The following is a 22,307-nucleotide window of genomic DNA, read 5'->3' on the forward strand; positions in this document are numbered from 1 at the left end:
TCAATGTATAATTAAACTATCACGAATAACTTTGCATTGTTTATTATATTTGATTCTTTAATTACAGAAGAAATATAAAAAGATGATTGTTAACAGAATGTAATCATTCAAAGTACACATCACGATGATAATGATGATGATAATCTATACGTAACATACGTTCATTAGTAAGTCAACATAATAATAAACTAAAGCTAATAAGCTTTGAAACATCAAGTACTAATATTAGATAACTTGGTAATTTCATTAATTACATTTAATCTAGTTAATTAATCTCTTTAAAGAGATCACTTCTTTTTGAACACCCTATACATATATATATATATATATATATACTCGAATATATTACAATTACATTGAATAGTCAGAAATGTAATTTCTTCGATTAGAAAAGAAAAGAAAAAAATTATACATATATTCGTTACATATGTATATTCGTGTACATGTGTACGCGTATAGTGTTATATATTTTTCTCTCTCGTCTCTTCGTATATCTCGTGCATTCAATGATATATATACACCCACGCAAATTAATGTACACGGTCGAAGAAGCACGATCGAAATCTAATCGACTGTAATAATTAGGTGCCATTCGCGAATCGTCAGTCAAGCTACTGAATGGGCTGAGCGACGACCTTTCGTACGATGGTTCGTAGGTCGATCGATGCTAGCCGCGAACCACCCCATTCCCCTTCCTGCAAACCTGCTTCCTCTACCCCACCCCCTTAGCACGATTAAGATTTATATCGAGTTTCTTCTTTCTTCTTGTTCTTTCTTTCTTTTCTCTCACAGCTACTTTCCTACGGTTATTGCAAAATTTTTTTGTTTTACTAAATCGAGCAACCGTTAATTACGTTACGATCGAATTAAAAATAGTATTGAAAGTATTGTACATGTATATGTATATATATATATGTTTAATATATATACTTACATATACGTACATATATAAAGATATAAATAAATAAATTATACTAAAAGAAGAAAAGAAGAAATCGTGCGACGCTCGACTACGAACTTCGTAATACGAATTTTTTTCTTCGGATAAAAGAAAAAAGAAATTCAACAACAACAATAACAACAATAACAATAACAACAACAATAACAACAACGACAACGACAACAACCAACAGTAACAACAACAATCGCAACAATAACAACATAAAACAAAAAAGAAAAAACAAGTAGAAAAGAAAGGAAAAAAATATTTACTCTCTAAACACTCGTAAAATGCACTCAACTTTGCACCACGTTAATAAACCAATCCACTGTCACGTTTCAAATATATTATACCAAAAACTCATACACATACACACAAATATATATATATATATATATATATATATATATATATATAACTAAATGACCGGAGGATTGACGGTGTGTGGTGAGCTTGGTGTTTGTAACTGTAGAAAAATGTTTATAACATTTTCTGGACGATATATAACACACGCACACACGCATAAAAAACACTTACACAAAAGGAAAATACGGCTATCTGTCTTGTTTGTTTCCGTAGGTCTCTCTCTGTGAATTTTCTTATATTTGTATTTCTCTTCTTTGTGTATGAATGTATATGTGTGTGTGTGTGTGTGTGTGGATGTAAGTGTATGGATGGATGGTTGTATGTCTGTATGTATGTCTCTCTCTTTGTTAGTTTGTAATCGTCGAATTAAACCCCAATTCTCCAATCACTTAACCAACCAATTAACTACCTCCTTTCACGCCCTTATCAATACCTCGAAGCTTATCGCACCTAAATTCGATTTGAACTCATTGTTCATCGCCATTTTGGATTCGAAGGGAGAAGAAGAAGAAGAACGAGGAAGGATAATATAAAATACCAATTCATTTTCTCTTCTCCCCTTCGTACTTTCACCACTGCAGTAAAATATTTTTTTCGCATACATGGTTTTATCTGAACATAAAAAATGCATACCCTCCCTCATCCTCGTTATACTGCATTCGAACAACGATTTCATTCGTCTTCTTTTTTCTTTCTTTCTTGTTTTTTCTTTTTTTTTTTTTTTTTATCATCAACGATGTACCACTACGATTTCATTCGTTTTATTTTGTTTTATTTTGTTCTTTTTCCATTTCCTTTTTTTTTTCTCGTCAACAACATCCATTCGTCATGGTTTATCAAGATTATTCGTTATATATACACGTATGGTATATATATTTTATTCTAGGTCTATGATTTTCTTTTTTTTTTCAGATTCACTCTAAAGTTCGATGTATGACTTGACGTTTGTTTCTATCACTTTGATGAAATTGAACAACTATATATATATATATATATATATATATATATATATATATATATCGTTTATATAATACTCTGATTGGGAATGTTTCTAAATGAAACGAAAAGATTGACAATTTTTTCGTTTTATTTTTTGTTTCTCATTTTTTGTTCGTTCATTTACAGTAATCGAATTGAAATATATATATATATTTTTTTTTGATTCTGCATAACGTTATGTAAATTTAATGTGACACACATTTCTGTATTTTTTTAAGTATCATTTGATTTGATTTATACATATTTAGTTAGTACGATTCATCGAAAATTTATCGCACGTATTTTAAGTATACATTATTGTTAGTATAGTATTACAGTATATTATATTATACTATGCTATAGAAATAATATAATTAGTACATTATTATTATACTAAACATTATACTAACAGTATAATAATAATAATAATAATTATTATATACTCTAAATACTATATATTAATACTATAATAATAAAAACAAACAATACACTGTACTAACAATAAGTACTTATTATTTACAATTAAACAACTTTTGTTTACAAACGCACAACAAATTCATTACAATTGCAGATGTTTAAAAACAAAACCAAAATTCTATTCAATTTTCAAATCGATCAGATCTTACAAAAATCATATTTATCATAGAAAAACAATCGTACGTACATAGATACGATCCAATTGGAAATATCTCGTCGACGAGTCGCAAAGTTCCCATTTAATTTGTTCCAACATGAAGACCTGATGATAACTCAAATAAATGTTCTTTTTAATTGTGTCGTCCTAACGTTATGTGACGATATATGAAAGGGATGTTTAGAGGGAAGGTGGGGAGTGAGTTGACGGAGTAAATGCATTCGCGTTCCTACATAGATAGATAATATAAAAGTCGAACGAGACGATCATGTGTCATGGCTTAGTGGTACGTACTAGCTTCGAGTCAAGGTGCTTTTCGAGCTTAGTACTTGACGCATCGATCGATCTTTCTCTCTCAATGTCTAACCCTTCTACTACTCCTCACGTCCCTACCCCCACTACACCCCCTTCATCGTTTATATTATGCCAGAGACCTTATCGAGACTCGGCGCCGCCGACCGCAGTGTTTATGCCACGACAAGCACCAATCGATTCTTTATCCCTACTAGTTTTACCAATACACAGACATGTACATGTACATGTACACGTACACGTACATGCACACGCATACATTTCCGAGCCTAACACTTTACCTTTTTTATTTCTTTGTTCTCTTTTTTCTTTTCTTTTTTTTTTCCCCCATTTTTTTCACTCTCTTAGAACTATATTATATATATATATATATATATATATATATATATATATGTATGTATGTATGTATGTATAACAAAGGGAACGATCGAAATATATTGAAATTTATCAAGTAATTGAAATTTTTGAATGAATTGTAAAATTAAAAATATATCCAAGTGTAAGAAGTAATTGTAATTCTTGTATGAATTATAAGATAAAGTTGTAAATATTATGGTACAATTAGTCTTGATCTTTTATATTAATATATATTATATTTATATATTTTTATTATATTATATATTATTTGTATTATCAACGAATGTATTCGTAATTTAAAATAATTTTTGGATGGGACAATTTGGAAAGAAATTTTTTATTATTCCATTTCGCGTAAACTTTTAGTTATTGTTTTTGATCCTTCACTTTGTTGGATGATAAGAGATAAAAATTGAAAGTTAGCATAGCAGTTAGAAGAAAGTATACGAGATAAAAGAAGAACACTTGTCATGTTCATCTCGTCTCATCTATCATGGTTGTAATCGTTCATCTTTTTCGTTTCTCGTACGTATCTCACTCTTTACCGAACGATCCGTCTTTCCTTGAGCAAAACCCCCTTTTCTCTGTTCGTCTCCAATCGCGAACGTTTTTCTACGTTCGCTTGTGATAAGCAACGAAATTCTAATTTTTGATGGTTTGGGATTTTAGTCCCGTTTTTGCATGCATCGTCCACACTTGTTGTCTGTACAAATCGTCCGTACAAAAGTTTCTGTCGTTAACACATAGAAATTGTTATGCAAGACATAGTGTCATTTATATATATATATAAAACATTTATATATATATAATAACATACAATATTATACAAATTTGTAATATTAACAAACAGATTGCTCGACATAGTACGCGAGTTTTTTCATTATTGACACGAAAGAAATTATCCACGTATTTTATTTTATATTTATTTTTTCTATTTTATTTCAATCGTTTTTTTTTTTTTTTATTTTTTTTATATTATTATTAATATCCCCATATAGTCACAAAACAATACAAATTTTCAATACTGAAACAACAGCACGTATTCGTTCGTTAACACTTACGAAAATATTTTCCACATATAATACGTTAGTTTTGAATAGCTCGTATTTACATTGTTTACGTATATATGTATCTTTCGGAGTTATGCCAAGACGATAGTTTGTGAAAAGTTCTCTCGTAAAGATAAATTATTTACATGAGATTAGCGCGAATCATCGCGGTTAGTTATGTGTTGTCGCGTGATATATAGATAGATATATAGATATATAGATAGATAGATTGATTGATTGATTGATTGATTGATTGATTGATTGATTAATAGATAGATAGAATTCACTCGCCCTATCAGGACGAAGGATCGAGATATCGTATCCGAGTCTTAATAAATATCTCGTCATTGATGAGAACATACTTTGTTTCGTTACGAGACTACAAACTTTTTTACGGGAAAATAAAATAGAAATCGACAAATGTGGAAATTAAAAAAAAAAAAAAGAATAAAAAATTAAAAAAATAAAAATAAATATAAATACAAATATAAACATAAAACTAAAGAAACGAATGCAAACCAAAATTAAAAGCAAAACTCTTTAATTAAAACTCTTAAAACGAACAAATAAAAAAAAAAAAAAAAGAAAAAGAAAGATATAGAATACACACAAAAAAGGGCAGCATGTGCACAGCATGGCTCAGAAACAGCTTCCGCCAGTAACAGCATTAACAGCTTAAGCCAGCGTAATACCTTGCTTACAAGTTTTAAATGCGTTGAACTCGAAGGGGAAAGGAAATAAGAAAAAAAGAAATTTAAAAAAAAGGAGAGTTAAGGAGAAAGAGAGAGAGAGAGAGAGAGAGAGAGAAAGAGAAAGGGAAAAAATAAAGATAAAAAAAAAATAATAAAAGAAGGAAGAAAAAGTAAGAAAGAAGGAAGGAAAAAGAAGGCAGGAAAGAAGGAAAGAACGAAGGAAGACATCGATGCAGCTTTACGATCGCCTTGTAAATCCTGTCAATCGGAATTTCACGACGATCGTTAAGACTGACGTCGATCGATTTTTATACGTTCACGATGTTGCCTCCAACTAATCGGATTTTGATCAATGATAAACGACCGAATGCACAATCAGATTTTTTGAAACCTTTTTCCTTCGTTCATGCATTTTCACTACAAACTGGGACAAAAGCTACTAAGTGATCTTAAAAATCATCAATCACACTTTTTCACGATTTTTTAGGTTGATCGGTTTTTTTCTCCTTTCTTTTTTGCTTTTTCAAACTCGATAAAAGTTGCTATGCTCGCGATTTTACAATCTGAAGGAAAAAAAAAAAATATTAGGTCCGAAAAATAAAAGTCTCGAGAAAGTATCTATGTGTAATCGATTTTTAATGAAATCATTTAGAAACTTTTGCATAATTCTGTATACGTGATATCGCTAATTATCAGAGTGAACAAATCTTGATCAGTTGCGAGGTTAGATTGTGAATAAGGAAATGAATTAAAAAAAAAAAATTAATAAATAAACAAACAAACAAAGGTACATTTTTATTTCATCTATATGCTTCTGTTTCAGGAACCTTGACCGTCAACGTGAGCGTGTTGCTGCTGAGCTTGGCCTCGCCCGACGAATCCAGTCTGGTAAACTGGAAATCTTTTAGCTTTTTCGAGATCGTCTTTGGAGAAAGAAAAAAAAGGAAAGAAAGAAAAGAAAGGAAAGGAAAGAATCGAGAAACAAAATGTCAAGTAGTTCTCTTTATTACGAACGATGGACAATGCCCGTTAAAAATAAAATTTTAATACGATAACGATTCGCTTTTTAAATAAAATGAAAGATTTAAATAGAAGAATTCTTAAAGAATTCTATAACTCAAAAGATTCAATGTACCAACTAATTTCGTCAAATGTATTTAATTGTTTTTCTTTTATTACTTGATATATTGTTCGGAGAAGCTTTTTACTTTTTTTATGAATAATATAGTATATATACATATACATATATATATATATATATATATATATATGTATGTACCATATATATTTTATACTATATATTATATTATAAGTATATATATATATATGTGTGTGTGTGTATGTGTATGTATGTGTGCAGATGATTGTTCATATTTAATAAGAAAACTACCAATTTTATAACAAAATATCATTATCAAATAAATCATCTTTTCCTTTTTCTTTTTTTCTTCTTTTTTTTTCCTTGTCTTACATCATCATTTAAAAAGTTATTGATTTATTATTACTTTTTTTATTTATTATTATTATAATAATTTTTTTTTTATTCTATCATGTCAAAGTAATCATTCTTTTTCTTTTATATATTTAATAAATAAAAGCACTATTAACATGAAAATTACATGAGACTCCCGTTAAAACAAATCTCTCTTTCTCTTTTTTTACGAAAAATTTAAAAGCAAGTTGCCAATCTTCTCAATCCGGTATACATTTTATTTATTTACGTGTTTTTTGTTTTGGTTTTTTTTTTTTTTTTTTTCTTTCTCGCCGAAGATGAGCTCGATGAGATACGGAAATAAAGCGTGGGACGTCCATAAAATAAAAATTGCCTTCTTTGCATGCGAGATAGTTCTATGCGGACTATAGGAGAATATGTTCGGGCGTGGCCTTGCATGAACGTAAGTAGTTCGCGCTGTTATTTGTTGCGAAGTTTTTCTCGTGAGAACTTTTATAGAACGCGACAGTCATGTAGTTTTTCCATTGCCTACGAAGGCCGGCCGTTCTGTGAATATATAATGAATTAAAAAGATTTTTTTTTTAAAGAGAGAAAGAGAAAGAAGAATCGAATCGTTTATTTTTCTTTATTATTCTTTGATCGTCATGATTAATATTCTTCTTCGAAAATAATTTAAAAAAAAAAAAAACATTTGTATGATTTGCATCGTAAAGGAGAAAATAGAGATTTATGAAATCCATAGGAATAAAAGAAATGTCAATGCGAGAAAGATCGTAAATGGAAATAATTTGTAAGTACCATAGAAAACGGAAATTGTTCATCGATTCATTTCCAATCTAGTGTAGAATAAAAAAAAAGAGAGAGAGAGAGAGAGAGAAAAGAGAAAGAAATTCGCAATTATTATTTAAAGAAAGAAATCCCTCGAAAGAAATATTTCAAACGGACGATCTCGATACAAGCAAAAACAAGAAAAAGAGAAGGACATGGTATATCCGAAATAAAAAATTGGACATACATTTCATCAATATAATCGTCTCCTTTTTCTATATTTCTTTTTCAGAAATACGAAGTGGAGTTTTTGCTGCAGCAACAGTGGTTCGATCCGCGGTTGCGTTATAGCAACAGATCGCGATACGAATTTCTTAACGCGATTCACCATTACGACAAAATCTGGCTGCCGGATACGTATTTTATAATGCACGGCGATTTTAAGGATCCTCTTATACCGGTTCATTTCGCTCTGCGAATATACCGCAATGGCACCGTCAACTATCTTATGCGGTATTTTTATCTTTCTTTCTTTATCTTTTTTATCTTTTTTTCTCTTTTCTTTTTCTTTTTTATACATTTCTAAAAAAAAAAAAAAAAAAAAAAAATACTGACAAGCATTATTGTCGATAGTTTCGAATGAATACGAATCAATTTTCAATTATTACATCTAAAATTAGATATATATTACATAAAGAGATACAAATTTTAAACGAATTATTATCAATTTTATTAAAAAAAGAAAATAATTATTATACCAGTACGCTACGTAAATTATATATATTATATATATATATTATATAAAAAGATACAAATTTTAAACGACTTATTATCAATTTTATTGAAAGAAAAAAATTATTATCATATCGGTATACTATATATAAATTATATGAATAATGTATCATTATATATGATTATATTATTAATTATATAAAAAACGATTATACGTATGCTGGTATAAAATAATAATAATTATGCTGTGAATTTTATTTAAAAAGAAAAAAAGAAAGAGAGAAAAGACATTAAATTTACGAAATATTCGAAACTTTTGACCAGGATTGTAGATATAATATATACATACCATAAACGATTCTTATCACTCGTGTGTGTATATGTAACCGTGCACATACTCGAGCAATTTTCTTATAATACGCTTTGCTAACAATAGAAGTCGTCCATATGTGTGTGTGTGTGTGTGTACACACACACATATGCATATACTTATAGTAAGTATACTCCGTTTATTTTTCTTTGCAACGTAAATCACAAGAAGCATTTATTTAACCAACGAGTTTCCATTCTTTCGCACGTGCCTTTTATTCTAGTAAATATACACACGATTTAGATAAAAATTTTAAGTTATATAATTAACAATAATCGTAACGTCGATAAAAATGTTTGTGAAACTTTATATGAAAATATATGGACTTGGATAAAACGAATGTATCGTCACCTCCATTAAGCAACTTTTTTTACATAAAACATTTCACATTTTACGATTGGTGAGAAGATCACTGCTACATAGTATGTAGAATCCATTCACATGTACACACGCACATACATGTTAAAAACACATACATGTTAGAAAGTTTGCCTAGAAAGTTACGTACTTGATGCATCGTCGTAAATCAACGACTAAGATCGGAAGTAAGCGTCAAGGGAATTGCTTGAGATAAAAACGATGCATGAACACTTTTCTCTTGCTTAGTATATAAAACTTTTAACTAATATGACGTTTCTCTTATTTGCAAACTGATAAAAATATTTAATTGAAGGTATAATTTTGAAGATATGTATAAATGTTTATTATAAATAATATTTTAGTTCGCGATAAGTAAAATTGAATAAAAAATTCAGTTAAATATATAAATGATCTTCTCATCCAAAATATATATTATTTTTTGTACAATATATTGTTTATGTAATGATATTATATTGAATTAACTAATGAGTAACATTGAAATTTTTCTACGAAAAGTTGTATTGGAAATTTGTTAGTTTAAATGTTACTGAGATTGTCGATATTTTCTATCGAAAATATTATAAAAAGTTTCTAAGATTTTCTATGTAAAATTTCAATTTCAAAAAATTAGTGTTATTACGACTTAAAAAATTTCTTCGTTGTTCATTGGTCAAATTAATATATACGTACATAAATATATGTATAAGTAGTTAAACCAATGAAGAAACTGAAAAAATTATTTACGAGTAATTGTAATAAATAATTTTCAGGCGTCATCTAATCCTATCCTGCCAGGGTAGACTCAATATCTTCCCATTCGACGACCCACTGTGTTCATTCGCTATCGAGAGCAGTGAGTAATCAAAACGAAACAAAGTTTCATCATACTTATTAAACCAATCTGTTGACCTAAGAAAAGATTTAATTGTTAGAAAAATATTTTTATATGCAATACAGGATGTTCAGCGTAACGATCGTCACGATTTTGAAGACACATCCGATAGTGTGACAAAATAAACCGTCGAACAAAATGACACCAGTGTTCGATCATGAACAAATTATAAAAATTAAAATTACATCTAATTTTTTCAATAAAAAAAATCGCGATCTATAGATACTATATATACATTCATTCTTGAAGTTCTTTAATAATGTGTCCGTAAACAATTGACTTCAAATACCATAATAAATAAAAATCCAATAGAAATAAGCTTGAAGAATCTACTATCCACCGTGCGTGTTGATAAGAATCCTTATTACATTAAAAATGATTTACTTTTTTACAAAAAAATAACAACAAATTATTGAACAAATTATACTACATGATTATACTACATCATTGAATTAATTTCAGCTTGTCGTTTACAATATCACTTAGAAATAATTATTTCTGATATCATTTAAGAAGATAAAGATGATTTTAATGTTTTTATGGAAAAAATAATATTTTTATAATTATTATTTCTAATATATAATTTATTGATGATCGATTGCAAGCTTTTTTTCTTTGTCACCCTATTGTAAGTACTTGATAAAAAATCGTGTTGACCATTACGCTGAGCACCCTGTATACAAATTCGTTTTTCATTCTTCTTTGCAGTATCGTACGAGCAGACGGCGATCACGTACGTTTGGAAGAACGACGAGGGTACGTTACGAAAAAGTCCGAGCCTGACATCATTGAACGCTTACCTCATTAAGAACCAGACAATCACGTGTCCGATTAAAGTAAGCTGGCGAGGTGAGTCCTATAAAAAAGAAAAAAAAAACAAAATAATCTGCGATCACGATTGACCAAATTAAATAATTATTATTATTATTTCGATTACTATTATTATCATTATCATTATTATTATTACTATTATTACTATTATTATTATTATTATTATTATTATTATTATTATTATTATTATTATTATTATTATTATTTTTATTATTATTTCGATTACTATCATTATCATCATCATCGTCATCGTCGTCATTATTATTATTATTATTATTATTATTATTATTATTATTATTATTATCATTAATATTATTATTATTATTGTTATTATTATTATCTAAATTTCGAGTTCTCTCACTTCTTCCTCCCCTACATTCCTTTAATTTCCTTTTCTTTATTTTAGACCATTTTCTGTCACCTCATCCCAAGATATATATATATATATATATATATATATATATATATATATATATGTAAGTGCATTTTCCTTCAAATCAAAAATTCGTTCCTTGCAAATTTCTTTCTCTCATATTTTTATTTCTTTATTTCTTAATTTTTTCTTTGTTTTTTCCAATGTAGATATATCTATACCGATGTAATCAATTAAAAAATTGACAACATATGGTATATACTTGGTTGCATCTACGATTGTTAATATGATTATAAATGATTAACACGCGCTTATCACGTAAGATATATATATATATATATATATATATATATATATATATATATATACCTATATATATATTTATATCACAAGTGCACTGAACATGCCCGGTCTCACTAAAATAATTAATTATATTTTCCTTCTTTTATTTTTGTATTTTCCAGTATTATCGCTTACACCACTCGCACTCGCAATGGTCTTTATATTATTTTCTTTTGTAGCGTGCGTAGTCGATGTTTTAGACAGATCGGTCGCTCGAATCTCCAAATTTTACTTACGCGACTATATAATATGTATATATATATATGTATATATACATCTATACTACACTATAATATCAATGACAACAAAAGGACAGTGAAAACGACGACAATTACAACGACGACATCGACGATAAAGACGTTCTGTGTAATTTTCTTTTCTCAAACTCCTAAGTATGTATGTTCTAAGTATTTTCGTTCTTTGATAAAGACGAAATCGAACGAAACAAATTTGTGAGAAGGTAAAAATTACTATTTTTTTCATCTTTCTCTTTCTCTGATATCGATCGAATATCGACTGTCCTTGTTTTTTTATTCTTCACTCTTATAGTTGGATAAAAAGAAAAAAAAAAAAAAAGAGAATAAAATACAACAGTTGCACCTGCAATAATCGGTTAAATCGATCGTTCCAAGAAAACTCTGTCCGTCTGTGTGGGCAAATGTAATTCGATAAGAGAAAAAGAAAATAAAAGAAATAATGAAATAGAAAAATTGTTTGTCCTTTTGCCAACAAAACAACAAAGCTATTTCGATTTGATTCGATCTCGTCTCTTCGAACAGTATCGACGAAATTGAAGATAAAACCGTGAGAAATGATCGACGATCTCGTTTCGTTTTCTATTTTCTTTATTCTTTTTTTATCTTTTTTTTTTTTTTAGTTTTTTATTTTTTTTATATCCTTTCTCATTAGAGAAGGTAAGTTATTGCTCATGCATGAATATTATTAGATATTTACGATACATATATGTATGTATACCAAAACGAGCTCGAATTCACTGGCACTTTTTCTTTGCCATTTTTCCACACAAAAATTGCTTCGATTTGATCCTTTGGCGTGGTGATCTTTCTTTAGTTAGCAAATGACAAACAACAAAATGACATCCCACAAATCCCTTATCTACTTACTTACATACATACTTAATACAATTTTTCGTATAATACATGATAGCTCAAGTAAATATAATCGAATTTTAATTGACACAGCTGCAAAGGAATATATGATACAAAAGGTCATACTTCTCGAGCCTTATATATAAAAAAAAAAAAAGAAGGAAGAGAGAGGGAAAGAAAGGTAATACGATAATAAAAATAAAAATTAAAAAAAAACAACGACAACATTAATTTTTATGATTATTAAAAATTTTCTACGAACAGAGTAGAAAATTTGCTAAACGAGAATTCCTCTTTTTTTTTCTTTCTTATTTTCTTTTTTTTTTTTTTTTCTTTTTTTCTTTTTATAAACAGGACACTACACGACACACGCAAGAGAGAAAAGGAGAGAGGGATAGAGGGAAGAGTGAGAGAGAAAGAGAGACAGAGAGAGAGAGACAGAGAGAGAGAGAGAGAGAGTGAGAATGAAAGAAACAGGGAAAATGCATAATCTGCATAATGTGCATGCAACGTAGTGGTGATGTTCGATGTTCTATATTTGGATTGTACCTGTATTTTGTTCTTTAGCTGAGTTTAGATATATATTAGAACTATATCTGTATATACTCCATATATATATATATATTTATATATATATATATATGTATGAAATATGTGTATATATAATATGTATGTATGAAATGATATATTAATGAGAATAGCTCCCCTAGAAAATGCATATTGGCAACCTTGGTTCCTGTCTCGCTTTTCAACCGAACCGCCGTGGTTTGCTTTTGGGGTGAAGTTTCTTCTCCGTCCCGTAACGATCTCTTAACGCCTTTTATAACGCCGGTTTTTCTCCCCTTTCCTTCTATTTCTATACTATTACTAAACTACCACTTCTGCTATTAATAATGGATATTACTACCACTATTATCTTTCTTTTTTTTTTCTCTTCTTTTCTTTGTCTTGCCTTCTTAACCGGTATACCTGCTCTGGTATCGGTGAATATCAATCAGGTTATAAAAACGAATAGTAACAGCAACGATGACAACAGCAATGAGAGAAATTAAAAAAAAAAAAAAAAGAACAGTAAAAAGAAAAGTAAGAAATAATTTTTCCATATTTAAACGAGTGATACGATATTTAACGGCCTGCAATAACAACACCAAGTGTGTGCACCGATTTTATTTTTCGTAGGCACTCTGAGTGAAGTTGGAACATTACAATTTTGCTAGTAACAATCTCTGTATAAAGCTTATTTTTACGAACGTCGATATTTGACAGTATTTGACAGTAATGATTAACGGTAATGATTGTTTTGAGAGTTAGGAAAGAATGTCATTTTTAACATATATTTCGTGTAACATCGTCCCGATAGAATATATTTGAAAGAAAAAAGAAAAGAGAAACAACGACTACAAGAACAAAAACGAAAAAGAAAAGAAAAATGCATCGATCGGCAATCGTCGACGTTTTATTATTATTATTATTTTTTTTTTCTTTTCTTTTTTTTTTGATTATTATTTTTATTATTATTATTATCATTATTATTATTATTGCTTTCTTATCGAGAACATCGAAACAGAATTACATCAAAGAGAATCTTACAAGAATATATCTAGCCTCGCCCGATTTCCTCGGAGAATAGAAAAGCTTGCGTGTAAAAATAGGACTGCTCCGATCCTTCTTTACCCTGAAGGATTCAACCATGGCGGAAAACGGATATGCTTGGTCTAGTTAGTTAACAATATCCACTGTGTGTGTACGAAAATAGATACGTGTGCGATCTATAGTTACAACGGCGATATCCAGGCCGAGAACGGGGACGATAATAAAAAAAGCTTCTACGGTATATAAAAAGATTCGGAGGACGGATAGATCTTGAAGTGATGTAGTAACGAGTCAAAAAATAAAGAAAAAAAATATCAACAAACTTTTTTTGATCATTTCTTTATATGATTCGTTTTTTTATGAATCAAAAATCAAGCCTAACGTTGTCTCATAAATTGCATACATTTTCAAATTAATCTCTCTTTGCACTATAATTATTTCCTTAAATTATTTCACCAATGCCGACTCGATTTGACATTTTCTAATTTCGATATCTCACAGCTACACATATCCACATATACATTGAAAGAAATTTTTAAATGAACGGAACTATTTTCTACTGATTCGTTTCATTAATCAAACGATGTATTAGGTCAGTAGTGACGTCATAGTGCAGAAGGTTAATTATTATATCATTGAGATTTATCCGTCCCTCCTGATTAAAAAAAAAAAAAAAAAAACGCTCCAGATGGACGAATAAAAATTACAAATATAAAAAACTAAATAAATAAAAAAGAAGGAAGGAAGGAAGAAAAGAAAAAGAGAGAGAGAGAGAGAGAGCGAGCGAGCGAGCGAGCGAGCGTGAGGGAAAAAATAAATAGGAAGGAAGATCGTGGGCTGTTCTGTTGCAGCTGAAGGACAAATCATCGACTACGAGGACGAGTTCGATGAGTTCGGGGACTCTAAGTGTTCGCTGTGCCAGCGCAGGTTTGAGGAGCAAGGTAAATTCCTCCTTTCCCCCCTTTCCGAGCCTCTCATCCAATCGTTCGTGTGTTTTTAATCGAATTTTAATTAAACATTCCGCCCTTTTAATACTTCGCCCTAATTTTACCTTTTCAATCCCAACCCTTCACCTCAATCCACCCCCCTCCCCCGTTACTTAACTTTTGCGAAATATTTGAGAAAAAAAAGACCACTAAAACGTAAGAGAGGGAGGGAGAAAGAAAGAAAGAGAGAAAGAAAGAAAGAAAGAAAGAGAGAGAGAGAGAGAGAGAGAGATAGAGAGAGAGAGAGAGAGAGAGACAGGACCAAGCTTACCAACCCGCGAGACACATGCCAAGATTTCCCCCTCACCCCCAAATATATTTTAGTAGATTCGATGTTGCTTTTTATAGTAACGATTTTAAACAAAGATCATCCACTGACCGATGAATCGTTTTTTGACGTTATCACGTATCAAATGGTTAAGTAGTATTTTATTATTATGGATCGAGTACGTATATATGTCTGTGTTTGATATGTATGTACGTATATTATATAATATATATGCAGACGTTTTAATATACGATGATTATCGGTGATTATGAAAGTGACGTAAATCGTATATTATTTCATTTGGAGAGATTGATTTTTATTTTCCCTTTTATTATTATTATTTTTTATATGTATTATTATTACTTGATTATTTTATTATTATTATTATTATTGTTGTTGTTAATACTATTATTATTATCATCATCATCATCATCATCATCATCATCATCATTATTATTATTGTTATTTTTATTATTATTATTATTATTATTATTATTATTATTATTATTATTATTATTATTATATAATTAAGCTCGATATAGAATTATTTTTAAAGTTTTAGTTTAGATCACTTTCATAATTATTAACAAATATGTTTCCAATAAGTTTTATTATAAGAATAAGCAGTAATATTAAAAAATGTTATATATTTTTATGAGAAAAAATATGCGAACAAAAAGATATACATATATGTATGTATAGCATGCGTTTATTCGTTTAGATGAATAATAATGTTTAAATTATTCTTTCGGAATTATGCAATATGTTATAATCGTTGTCCGTCTTTCGATTTACAGCTTAATTTGAAAGAACGCTTAACCATTTTTTACGTATTTAAGTACAAGCATCACAGCACGTCAGATATTATTATATATTTAACGAAACGATAATTTCACGTAAATGGAGTTAATTCACTTTAATAAGTTAATTATAATAATTTTCGATCATTTCTGACTGAAATCCTTCGTTTCCCGACGTCTTTTCAATCTCGTGCGAACTTTCGAAGAAACAAAACGAGAATAAAATTGAAAAATATATACATATATATATATATTTTATATATATATATATATGTATTTATATATACAATTTCCAATATTCGAACGTATCGATTTCTAAAAAGAAGAATATCGAACCTCGAGTTCTTTCTCTTTTTCTTTTTCTTTTTCGAACGCCATCTTTCATTTCTTAACTTTTGAACGCGGAACAGTCTCTTGACTTGTAACAAAATTTTGAAATATCGTGAAACATTTGAAAGACTCTTGACGAAGAGAATTCAATATGTATTCGCGGCGTTCGGCAAACGTCGACACTCAAATATCGTCGAAATTACGTAAGACCTTTTTTTTTACATCGAGGCTACTATCGCTAAATTAACTGTGCTTTTCGTGTTTCTTATATTTTAAACGTGTAAGAAAGTTCGAGAAGCTGAGAAACGTGACTCAAAGGAAACTTGGTCCATATCAAAAAAAAAATAAAATAAAATAAAATAAAAAAAGAGAAACCGAAAGAAAAGAAAGAAAAAAAAGAAAAAGAAGAACAAGAAGAAAGTTATGGGAGGGGATGAAAAAAAAGGACGAGGAAATAAACGAATGAAAAGCGAGGACGAGAGAAAAAGAATTTATCAATAAATAAAAAATTTGAAACTCGCAACAGTAGTAGTACGTACGTACACACGCATATGTTGGATGTATGTATGTATGTATTATGTACCTATCACGATCCTCGTGAGCCTCGTTGGAAAATTTTGCATTTTGGAAGTTTGTTCTTGTTGAGCAAGCTATTATTTTATTTCCGTATATATTTATATATATATATATATATATATATATATGTATATGTATATGTATATATATATATATATATATATATATATATATATACAGACACATAGACCCGTAAGTGATCGAAACCTGCTCTTGACTCTGATTAATCCAAACCTTACCTATTTATGACCACTCTATAATCCCAATATCCTACTTGCGTTTAGAGTTTCACACATTAGCATATTTAGCTCAGCTTGCAGTGCTTACGAGAATGCGGAGCTTGATTGGCGATAATTAAAGACATGGTTGATTGTAAGCTACCTATTTTCTTTTTTTTTTCATTTCACTTTTTCTCTTTATGTTTCCTTTTTCTTTTTCTTTTTTTTGTTTATTTCTTTATTTCTTCAACTTTTTAATTTTATATTTTTCTTTCTTCTCTACCCGTTGTCGATTCACTTTTCTTCCTTTTCTCCTTCTATCTCGTTTCGTTAATTAATTCTAGAATAATGCGCCAACAAACACACAAAACCAGACACGAGTCATTTCTATTTCATATTCGTTGTCCCATTGTAAGACGATAACGACGACGAGGACAACGATGACGACGACAATGACCACGACAACGACAATGCACCGACGATGAGAACAAGGACGACAGTGACAATAACAACGACAATGACAACGACGATGAACGTACATGCACCAAAAAAGCGTAGTAGAAGCGTTGTAGAATCGATAGAATTGGCCGATTTGACGGGTTCGTCAACGTCCAACTCGATTTCCGATATAAAATATCAGGTTGACTATTCGGTCGTCTGACACGTCACATAACTACTGTTAAAGTATACATATAAATTACGAATGCCGAAAAAAATCAGCCATTCGTCGTTGTGCGAATAACGTTCGTAACACTTGCTTGCGATTTTTCGAACGTGCTACGTAATATTTTTTTTATCCTTTTTTTTTTGTATACACATAGATATATATTCTTTCTTTTTTTATTTTTAACCGCAAACCTATATCCTAAAACATAATCGAGCGAAAAGAATTCTACGGCTATGTAACAATAACTATCACGAATGGTACGAACGAGTATTTTCATTTAAAGAAAAAGAATTCATTTAACGAAATTTCTTTTGCTGACAAATTGTGGGACAATAAAGAGAACGATATTTTTCTTGTTTTTTCAAATAAGAAAATACTCGGTCAACCGCTGGTGTGTGTGTATATATATATAATATATAAATATACATATATGTATATGTATATATATATATATATACACGTATATATCAATGTCAGGAGAAATCCCAACGTTCTTTGGTGGGACCGTACAGGTAACTACAGCTGCCTGAAGGTGGATCTAATCTTCACCCGGGATCGTGCCTTCTACTTCACGACGGTCTTCATCCCGGGTATCATTTTGGTCACCAGCTCGTTTATCACATTCTGGCTGGAGTGGAACGCGGTACCGGCACGCGTGATGATCGGTAAGAAAATTATTGCGATATTAAATAAATAAATTTATCATTAAACTCATTTATCTCGATCTTTTGTATTCAAACGAGATCTTGAAGTAAAAAGAAAACTTCTTTCTATGTGAAAATATTTCTTACCCTTTTATTTATTACGAGTTAAAAGAGATTACAATCTCGATATACGGATTAGTTCCGAAGATAAAGGAAGAAGAAAAAGTGAGAAAGTGTGACGTCATTATACATCGATCCTAAGTGGCTTAGCTCGGCCAACTGGAATGATTCATTCTCTTACAGTTCATCTCCCTCTAAACATTAATCCAACGACGCGATAAATAAGAAAGTTTTACAACGAATATACCGCCATATTGAATATTAGCTCTCGCATTCTACTACCAGATTATTCCCTCGAGAAATAATACTTGGAACGTTAAAATTTCATGGATAAAAAAGAAGGTTCGTTCTTTCCTTTCACTTTTTCTTCGGTTAATCATGTAGTATTTATCGTTGGTTATGCTTAACTAAAAAAAAAGAAAAAAGAAAAGAAAGAAGAGAAAGCGTGGTGAAAATTATCACGGAAAAGAAAGAAAGAAATAATTATACATAACTTGATCTAATTTTGTTTCATTTTCAGGCGTGACTACGATGCTGAATTTCTTCACAACGTCAAATGGTTTCCGAGGAACATTGCCGGTGGTTTCAAATCTGACCGCCATGAACGTTTGGGATGGCGTCTGTATGTGCTTCATTTACGCGAGCCTTCTTGAGTTTGTCTGTGTGAATTACGTTGGCCGCAAACGACCGATGCACAACGTCGTCTATCGTCCCGGCGAGAATCCCGTCACCCAGGTATTTTGCTCTCACTGGCGTATGTACTAGGTAATATATATATATATACTTACATATATATATATATATATATATATATATATATATACCTGCCTACTTCTTCGGACACAAAAGAAAATCAACCGGATCTCTATCTTCTTCGATAGCCTTTACGAAACCGAGGAAACCAGAGTGTCGTCCTTGTTTCTTTGGATAAACAATCGGAAATCCTTGCTTTCCGAACTTTTCTATTCTCTTTTTCTAAATTGTTATCCAATCTAAAAGAAAGGCAATATATCTTGTCCCCGTAATTGTTTTCAACGCGAGCTTACGCGACGAAATTTTAATTTACTCTTTGTTCAAATAACGCTTTATCCTTTCGAATCTTTCCCGATCTTTTTCTAACTAAAAGAGTCTCGTTCTAAATCCACGGAGAATTTTCACGAAGAAACATCGTAAATATCACGTGAGATTTTCTTTAACTACGCCAAAGAGAAATGAAACTCGATGTTCGAATTCCGAAAAGACGAAAGTTAGAAACTCAAATTGAGTTCGATATCTATTGAAAGTGGTTTGATTCGAATCTACGCAAGGACGACACATGAGAACCTCCGTTCCTGATTGATTGGCTCTTCGTGATCTTCTATTCTCCACGACTACGTGACGTCAAGGACGAAGGGAAGATCAAAGAGCGAAAAAATGAAAAACCCAGAGAGAATTTCGTTACTCTTTCATCAACGGTTACAGTTTTGACGGAAGCTATCGGCGGTAAGGGTTAAAAAAAAAGACTTAATACTTTTTCGAACGAACGAAGAGACAGAAGAGAAGAATAAAGAAAAAAGAAAATAAGAAAAAGTAAACTTTTCATTTCACGCGTGGTGTTATCGAAAATTGCTCTTTACGAATTAACGAATTTTCCTCTTCTTTTTTTTTCATTTTTTCTTTTTTTTTTTTTTTTTACTATCTCGAAAAAAATAGATAAGTTAAATCGCGCGAAAAAAAAAAGAAGAAGAAAGGAAGAAAAGCAAAAACATTCTCGATCGTCGCGATCTCCATATTTCGATAATGAAAGCCATATTCTACGTTTCGCTCTCTATTACAAATCCCCCATTTCGTCTCTGTCATAGACAAATTGATATTATTCGAGGTACCACGAAACGATCTTCCCAATAACGTAACACGATATTATAATTTAAAAACCCGTCACGATTATGATCGTTTGTCTCTTTTCGTTAGTCGGCGTTTCCCAAACAAATAAAAATATCTGAAGTTTGGAAAACGCTAGGACCAAGACGATTAAACGGGATTAAAAAAGAAAAAAGAAAGAAAAATCAAACTCGAGATAATCCCTCTGTATATCTCAAAATGGACAAACTTGGTCGAGAGAACGGACGAAATGTCAGAGTCAGGTAAAACGTGTTGTTCAAATTCGAAGCCTCTCATCATTGATCATGTACCTACCACGAATCTTTTCGTACTTGTGGCCCCCGTAATCCGATGATGTAAACGCGATAAACGCTCGTTCGTATATATTAATTCTAGCTCTATTTCTTTCCTTATCTATTACACGTCTTCCTCATTATATGCCCCATCATTTACCTACAATTTATATATCTACATTTATTATATAAGTATCTATCTATTTACTTCGATTTGCACGTCCGTATTGTTGCGGTTACGTACCTATATATATATATATATATATATATATATATATATATATATATATATATATATATAAACGTGTATGCGTATATAGCTACTCGAAATGAACGAGTACGCGCATTAGAATCGAATTTGCGATTGAACTCATTATTATATGACAAGAATTGAACGACGTTCGTTATCGTGTTTACATCGTGCACATGTGAATTTGTTGGCGTGACATTGCACAAGACACGCATTATGGTTTGTTACTTACAATCGCTGCATTTCCTCGATATATACTTTTCACTTTCTTTCTATCTCTTTCTTTCTGTCTGTCTATCTGTTTGTCTGTTTGTCTATCTGACTATCCTCCATGTTCCTTTCTATTTCTTTTTTTCTTTCCTTTTCTCATTTATAAAGTAATCTCTACGTTGTCCTTTTCTCGTAAGGAAAATTCTGTGTTACTTTTGTTCTCTTCCTTCATTATTAATGAGAACACGAAAGGATTCTACAAGAATCTTCAAAATTTCTATTCTAAGAGATAGTTAGGTTGAAAATTATGTTAGAGTATGATGATAGAAAAAAAAAAAAAAAAGAAAGAAAAGAATTCTATAAATTAATAACGTCATTTCCACTATGATGAAACAACTTAATTTCCCAACGAAAGAGACATTTTATAACGATTAATTTTCATACTAATTAATAACAGATTTTCCAGGATGATTTATCAACTTTGACAAGTTATGTAATTCAAGTTTCTTACCTTACATAAGATAATATATATATATATATATATATATATATATATATATATATATAATTGAAATATACATAATATACTTATAACTTCCTCGTTAATCTTTGAACGAAGTTGCAAAATTTGCATGTAAATTTCAATTTTATTATTTTCTTTTCTTTTTTATATACTTTTTTTTAACTTTTCCTCCTTCCTCCTTCTACATTCCATTTTTCTCTTTACTCGTATATATTTCTCTATTTATTTTCCTTCTCTCTCTCTCTCTCTCCCTCTCTTTCTCTCTCTCTCTCTCTCTCTCTCTCTCTCTCTCTCTCTCTCTCTCTCTCTCTCTCTCTCTCTCTTTCTCTCTTATCTTTTTACGATCTCGACTTCCATCACGTTACATGGATATAGAAACTTCGCCTTATCAAACGAGCCACGATCCACTTT

At 30.2% G+C, this 22,307-nt stretch overlaps 1 protein-coding gene across 18 annotated transcripts in view; it reads left to right on the forward strand.

Annotated features, from left to right (window-relative positions):
- LOC127065664 (glutamate-gated chloride channel) overlaps positions 1-22,307 on the forward strand; it is a 99,941-nt gene that overhangs the window by 61,505 nt on the left and 16,129 nt on the right. For 11 of the 18 annotated variants that reach the window (XM_050998345.1, XM_050998346.1, XM_050998348.1 and 8 more), the window contains 7 exons: positions 6,152-6,216; positions 7,842-8,062; positions 9,782-9,864; positions 10,612-10,752; positions 15,003-15,092; positions 18,509-18,661; positions 19,281-19,495. In XM_050998345.1, coding sequence (XP_050854302.1) covers positions 6,152-6,216; positions 7,842-8,062; positions 9,782-9,864; positions 10,612-10,752; positions 15,003-15,092; positions 18,509-18,661; positions 19,281-19,495 — 968 coding nt within the window. The remainder of the gene's footprint in view (positions 1-6,151; positions 6,217-7,841; positions 8,063-9,781; positions 9,865-10,611; positions 10,753-15,002; positions 15,093-18,508; positions 18,662-19,280; positions 19,496-22,307) is intronic. The other 7 variants (XM_050998352.1, XM_050998353.1, XM_050998355.1 and 4 more) reach the window with 1 other exon arrangement.

Source organism: Vespula vulgaris, chromosome 8, assembly GCF_905475345.1.
Source record: "Vespula vulgaris chromosome 8, iyVesVulg1.1, whole genome shotgun sequence".
Classification (NCBI taxonomy): Eukaryota; Metazoa; Arthropoda; class Insecta; order Hymenoptera; family Vespidae; genus Vespula; species Vespula vulgaris.